This window comes from Gavialis gangeticus, unplaced genomic scaffold (assembly GCF_001723915.1).
Source record: "Gavialis gangeticus isolate Ggan-Ray unplaced genomic scaffold, GavGan_comp1, whole genome shotgun sequence".
Classification (NCBI taxonomy): Eukaryota; Metazoa; Chordata; order Crocodylia; family Gavialidae; genus Gavialis; species Gavialis gangeticus.
Window position 1 is genome coordinate 25,146,223 of NW_017728996.1, and position 7,428 is coordinate 25,153,650.

The 7,428-nt window shown below is 42.1% G+C and overlaps 1 protein-coding gene across 1 annotated transcript in view; it reads left to right on the forward strand.

Annotated features, from left to right (window-relative positions):
* FBN1 (fibrillin 1) overlaps window positions 1–7,428 on the forward strand; it is a 234,959-nt gene that overhangs the window by 101,890 nt on the left and 125,641 nt on the right. The window contains exons 14-15 of the mRNA XM_019503825.1: window positions 2,349–2,474; window positions 5,159–5,281. Of these exons, the coding sequence (XP_019359370.1) occupies window positions 2,349–2,474; window positions 5,159–5,281 (249 nt within the window). The remainder of the gene's footprint in view (window positions 1–2,348; window positions 2,475–5,158; window positions 5,282–7,428) is intronic.

The window sequence follows — 7,428 nt, forward strand, 5'->3', positions numbered from 1 at the left end:
CATCTGCAAGCAGCACCAGCATTGGAGGAAGTGGGGAGCTCATGCCCACATGCCCCATTGCCATAGAGCCAGAAAAAAGAAACCACCAGGAATGCTTTATGATTATTCCTTTCTGAATCAAAAAGACAGCAGCAGTACAAGAGCTGTCTGCAGCACTGCAGGGCTTGCAGTTAGAGCCAGTGATACACACGTATAGGAATATCTGACCTAAGTGTCTGCCAAACTGTACTTCATGGTACTCCAGAAACCAGTAATGAAGCAATGTTGAAGTGGGACTTCAAGGGTGACGAATTTATTCATAAGTCATATTTGTCATGCTCCTTTAATTAGACTGACCATGATTCATTAAACAAACACAAGGCTGTCAAAAACACTGGTGGCCATTAGAATTAGAGTGTGGTCACTTACCAGTGCCTTTGTAATCCAGCTAGTTGTAGTATTAATACATGTTAAGACATGCAGGATGATTTCTTCATGAAGTGGGCCAGGTATTGGAAAAAGGAGTGTAGCGGTATGTCTGCCAAAGTGTGCGCACTCCTGGTATGTTTTCCAAAACTGGCATTTACACATGTAGACTGGGCAGTTGCATACACAAGTGCCTGCTTTGCGTAAGGACACAAGCATGTCTTCTGTATACATAAAAGTACATTTGTGCAGGCACGTATTTAGAGGGGATGCCCATGGTTCCCCTTCTAGAAGACTGAGTCCTAAACAATTACAAGACAATTCAGAGATGCTCAGTTCTAATGTACCATGGGGATGTTCTTCCACGGATGATTGTATAACTGACTAAACACACCAGGCCAGTTCTCAAGGTAATTACTCAACAATTATTCAGCCAGATTCCCAGAAGCAGTTTGGCTAAGTACATTCTTAGTACAATCTTAGATTTGGGCCCAAAAGAAGGATTCTCAGAAATAAAGCTGACGCCTTCACTATTATTGAATAAAAACAAAAGAATCCTATTCACTGAAAAGAAGCAAGTTAAAGAGCCCTTAAAAATGTAAGATGCTATGAGCAGTAACCATAGAAAGTGAAGAGATCTGGGAGTCAGTCAAGGCCTGGCTATTTAATGTCTTCACGTTGTTACATATCCTTTCAAAGGGTGAGAGGCAATGGACCACACATGGAGATGGCAGAAGTTAAGGAAAATGCATAGCCGCTTTCAGGTGCAAGGCAGCTCTCATGGGAGCTTCTGTCGGCTAACTCCTTATACAGATTACTAACAGCAGAAATTCACTGATAACTTTCTGCACCATGATTCAGAGGGAATTGAAGGTCTTTATGAGCAGCCATTTTACATGCTACTACTCGAGGAAGAAGTCTTACATTTTGAAAGCTTGTCTAACGCCCAACTATGTTATTGGTCCAGTAAAAACAAATCCTTGCCCATCCCAGGGTGCTAGGGGTCCACATGGCAAAAAACCCTCCTATCAATTATCTGAGGGTGGTTTTCCAAACTCGCGCAAGAACTATAAGGTGTAGGACTGATGGCAGAAAGTGGGAAGAGTTCGTTATTGTAAAATCCTCTTTCAAGCAGCATTATTTCACCCTCGGCTATCCACATGGTTATTAGGAGACAGTGCTGGAGTACAGCCTGTCCTCTGCTCCACCCCAGTCTGCAGCAGTGTACCTTCTATGCAGAACACCTGTAGAAGGGCGTCTGCAGTGCCTTTGAGAAAGTATGAAGCGAAAGAGGAGGCATCTGGCTGGACTGGTTGAGATCTTTGTGTACAGAATCCCCAGTGAGACAGAATCTCTGGGAGGTGATCCAGCCCTTGATGAAGAAGCAGCAAGCTAAAAAAATGTCTAGACAGTCTGTCTCAGCATCTCTTTTCATTTCATTTGGGGGAGAGGGAGATCTGCCAGCCTTATGTGATATCACTATTCAGGTCCTCCAAAGATCTTGCCAGGGGTCTCCTGCAGAGAAAGGGAAATGAGTATATGATGTTTCAAATTTATAAATAAGCAGAAAGTATATTCTTTGGGTGGGAAAGGCTTAAAATTCTTCACTATCTTCCTATATCATAAAGCAACATCAAAAGCCAAACCCTTTTTAATATTTCATTTTTAATAACTTTAAAACTGGATTGCAGAAATCCAGGTATAGACAGCCAGAAGGAGCCTGGTTATAGTCTAACAGTCTCTGAACTAAGGCTTAGTTCCTACAGCAAATTTGGAATTTCTTTCAGACTCCCGAACATTTAGGTATGCAAATCAAAACAGGCTTTTTAGGCAAAAATAGTTTGTACATGGTGTCAAGAAAGTGAGGGAAGGAAAGATTAAATAAAACAAAAGGGAAAAAAAGCACACTTGAAATTTTTGGGGTTTTTTTGCTTGGCTTTTAGATATTGATGAATGTGTACAGAACGGTCGGATCTGTAATAATGGACGGTGCATAAACACAGATGGCAGCTTTCACTGTGTTTGTAATGCTGGCTTTCAAGTGGCAGCTGATGGGAAAAACTGTGAAGGTAAGAGTTTCTGAAGTTATTCCATACTGGTAATTGTAGTTTCAAGTGGTTACTCATTTTAATAAACATTAAAAGATTTTGTTTGTGGGAGGAGAAGGAACTGGGAACCAAATTTCTAAATACCTTTTCCTGTATTTGGGCAGGCAAAAAACCCATCTTTTGCAGCCAATTTGCAGTAGAATACTTGTCCAGCAAGCAAATTATCACATACCACTATCGCAAAATGTAGTTTCTTTGATGGCAATGGGACATTTCAGAGCAAAGCACAAGTCGCATGCTGCATGATCTTACTGTGTGTTTAACAGTGTGCTTTATAGGATCTTACTTGGTGACTAGCAGTGTGATTTATGTGAATCTTGTTTGGTTTGACCCCTAAAAATTTTTTTTTTAAAGAATTGTAAATGTATTTGATGGGTTCCTACCTCCTAGACTTTTAGCAAAGGAAAAGAATGAAGAATGTTCTTTATCATGCTTCCCAAGTTCCTTGGGACAGTTCCCAATGATCTATTCATACGTTAAAAGAATTTGAAGCACTGTTCTTAGAAACATTTTTGGCAGAATATTATCTCAGTGATTCAGCTCAAAGACTTAATGCCAAAATTCCTGGTTGGGATACATGCATGATTTTTTTTAAAAAAAATCATAAATTATTTTTGTCTGACTTAGCCTGTAAGTAAAAAGAAAACACACCATGTCTAGAAGTGTAATTTCTGTCCAAGCCAGCTGTAATGTTAAGGAAAATAGCATGATTCTGAATATATTGTAATGTCATTATTATCCAGTGATTTTTATGTGTTAGTAGCACTTACATTAATCCTTGGTAAAGACAGACATTTTAGGACTCTCATTTTCCTACCACTTTTAGGTATGGTTTAACAGTGTGGACTTCTTATTTAAGCATCAAATTATGTAACTATATCACTTAAATATACCTGGAAATCAGTCATTACCCCCATTCTAACTTCTTCCTTTCCCATCAAATATCATGTGCTAGTTGTAAGAACCAGTGCTGGTTACAGAGCAATCTGGCAAAACATTTTTAATTCCATTGGGCATGTTGCCAGAATGTCTCTGAGCATCTTCCGTTTCATCAGCTTCTCAAATTATTGCATCTGTTGCAAAGTAATAGGTCAATTTTTTCTCCTGAGACTGTGCATGCACTCACACACTTGTCACTCGTTAAAGACAGTGGGAGTTGTGAATGTGTGTGGGAGACCATAATGTAGCTTTCTCAGGATTATTTACTAACCTTCGTTCAGTACCACACCAACCTGGCTACACTGCTTTGGGTTCTTGAACTACCGCATGTAGACTTTGTGCTGGGTCTGTGCAGTGTTGGCTTGCATTGTATATAACTTCAAATGAAACTGGTGTCAAGTCCTGGCTTTTGATATATTTCAAGGACCCAGTTCTTTGTTGTCCCTTGTTCTGTGCACTTACTCATAGCCATGCAGGTCAAGTACAGTGAGGGTAGAGCAAGAACATTTTGAACAAAATGTAAGAAACCAGTGAACTGAAGCCTGTAACATTACGTTTGAGTTTTTAAAAATTTTCCATGCCATGCAACTTGGTCACAAAGGGTATACAATGCCAGTGCAACTCTGTGGTTAGCCAACAAGTACTGCGAGGCCCATCTACACATTACACTTAAGGTGTGATTAACCAGTTAATCTAATCACAGTTTAAGTGGTCACCTGGCCATATGTTCAATCAATTAATGGTGTGAAAAAGGAGAAATATGTTGGAGGATTATGTGGCCAGGGGATGTTTTCACTGGGAGCACCATCAGCTGATTGGAGCTCCCTGCTATGGCGGCTTGTGTGCACCCCCAACCCTGGGAGCTCCCAGCTGATGTTGACTCCTAGCTCTGGGTACTCCCTCAGCTGGAAGACCACAGCGGCTGCAATTTCCCAACCATGGGGGAGCATGCCTCCCCATGGCTAGGAGCCTTGTTAGCTGAGAGCCCCCAGGTTGGGGGGTGCACATGGGCCCCCTTAGCTGGGAGTTCCACTCAGCCCTGATGGGGCTCCTAGGCACATGTTCAATTAATAGCATGATAGGAAGAGCAGTATTGCAGGAGGTGTGATTGTGTGCTTTAGATCTCATCACGCCTTTACCTGCATGGGGCCCTAATAGGCAACTCTGTCATCTAAATATAGAGAAGTGATCATTTTATTTTAAATAGGAGTTGGTACCCAAAATAGTAATGTCTGAAGAAAGGCTCCCTGGATTTCCCTGTACGGGTGTGACAACTGTATCAGGAAACCTGTATAGTACGTTCCAAGAATGGTTAGAGAAATTTTCATTTCTTACACAACCCTCATCTTTCACAACTGTGCAGTATTCTAGGTAACATCAAATTAATATTGCCATTCTATATGGAGGCTGCCTCTGGTCATATCCTCTTCACTCTCCTAAAGGTTTTGCCATGGGACTATTTCAAGAATTGCCAGATTCTGGATGTCTTTTTTTTATGCCATTTAGTGCTTTTAAACATATTTCTTGATGTGTTAAGGATTTGTTGTTACAAGTCAGTAGTTTCTGTGGGGCACCTTTAAGTGTCCTCCTATATGTTGACAACCACATAATAGCTTGGTTTGATTGATTATTTTGAGGATACAATTAGTGGAAGCTCTTACTAGTTTTTCAGTGTGAACATTTGTATCCATTGTATGCAATTTCAGATATGGATGAATGTAGCATAAGGAACATGTGCCTTAATGGAATGTGTATCAATGAGGATGGCAGCTTTAAATGCATTTGTAAACCTGGTTTCCAGTTAGCATCTGATGGACGTTATTGCAGAGGTAAGTGTTTAACAATAAGCATTTATAAAAAATTATGGTTTTTATAGGGCATATAAGTCACACCTTTTTAATAGCTTTAATACTACTCATCTAATTTCCATCTGCTTTTCCATCCCCATATTGACTCTTCAGGCTGATAAACAGGATTTCTCTCAAATCCACTTGATAATCAGCTGGAAAAAGTTGTCCTTTTTCAAGGCAGTCTTCTGCTGTCCACAGTGTTGAGCAACACTCCTAAACAACTAGTGGGGGGACATTCCATGGGCAAATACTAGGACCTGACCCAGTGAAACTCCTGGTGTTTGCCTATGGTGCTATCTGCAGCTTGGCGCCCACATACGTGCCTTTTCTTGCCTCTTTGAATATTTTAACATGATACAGCACAAGGCTCTTTAGGGGTATCTGTGATAGCTCTGAATAAACTAGATTTGGTATCAGAAGTAGCATGGATGAGTTAGTGCAGTGCTTCACCTGAGCTAATTATCTTATCAGCAGGCCTAATGATCCTATCTGGAACGCTGTACCAGCAGAGAGGTATTGGTTCTGGAATCCAGGCTAGCTCATTCAGAACTATGTTAAATAGCTCTACATGGCCCTGCCTATATATGCTTCTTATTCCCTTTCTTGGCTACTTTTAACATCCTAACTCTTTGCCATCTTCAAGTCATTCTTCTGCTTTCATTTATATACTTCCTACCCCACATCGTAACCCACAAAAGTGCTGAGCACCCATGCAATCAAGATATAGATGGGAGCAGCCCAACAGCCTAGTCCTTTTCCTTTGCTAAAGTATCTCAGCAGTACCCACAGCATAAGACAATGTAGCATTCTGTTTGCTAGGTTATGCCATCCTAGTTTCCATCCTGTCCCTCAAGGAACTTGAAATTTTGTTTCTTCATGTTTCAGCAAATTTAATAGGCACAAAGCAGAAGCTGAAGTAAGAAATAAACAAATGCTGAGCCAAGTTACTTACAGTTTTTCTTTTTAAAAAATTACAAATCATTTAACCCTGGGGAGCAAGACAACAATAGTGGTTTGTTTACACTAGGTTAAATTTAAAAAATAGCTCATCGGGTCACACTTCAATGTTTTTTCCCCCGAAGATCAGTAACAATACTTTCCATTTAAGTGTCAGCATCACAAAAAAACAAATTGTGTTTAAAATTTGAGGTGAGTGGGATACTGGGCTCTTGTGACATGTCTGGTTTGGGACCACACCTGGACTAAGGCTTTGAGCCAGACCAAGCCCAACAAATCTGTTCAAGTGCTGCAGCAGCTGGTGGGGGATGGGACCAGGTGGGGCAGCAATCGGGGGGGCTGGGGTGGGGCATGTGGGCCTTGTGTGGGGGTGGTGGCCCCTGAGGGGGCCATTTGGCCCCTGTTAGGGGGCTGTACCTCTTGTGTGGAGGCTGAATCCCCTGCTGGGGGGCTGTAGCCCTTGTGTGGGGGCCGAACCCCCTGTTGGGGGGGTGAATCCCTTGTTGGGCAGCCATTGCTCCTGTGGGAGGGCAGTAAAATACATATTCATGAATTCATGAAACATGTATTTAGAGTTCAGTTTATTATTATGATAAGAGACATGCTTTAACAATGTAGATATATCAATAAAACATTGTCCAACTGATCACTCTCTCTCTCACTATCTCGCTCTCCTTACAGAGGTCTTGTGTTTTACTTGTGGAGGAACATGGATTTGGGGGTATTTTACAGAGTGACTTTGGAATTTTTTTTATCAGGGATTTTTCAGTTTTCCAATAGGGAACACCAGAATTCCTGCTAGGAATAGGGAGGCCAGTGGCAGGACCCTGCCTGCTCAGAGCTGGCACCTTGGACCCAGCTGGCTGTGGCTGACATCCTGGCCAAATGGGGCCAGGAGGACATGCTTTGACAGTTCAAAACAGGCCACCACACCCGGAACATATTTTGGGCAGTAGCTGCCTAGGTGGAAAGGCAGGGGGCACATGTGGTAGTAGTGCCACTCAGAGGCTAACCCTGCAACCACAGTTCACTGGCTGTACAGTCCCCATCTGGGTCTGGCAGGTTCACAGCAGGTCACAGCCAGGCAGCAGCCCCCACTGCAGACTGCTGCAGTGGATAGAGGGGGCAGGGAACTCTCAGAGTTGCTTCAGCAGTCAAGCTGGCACAAG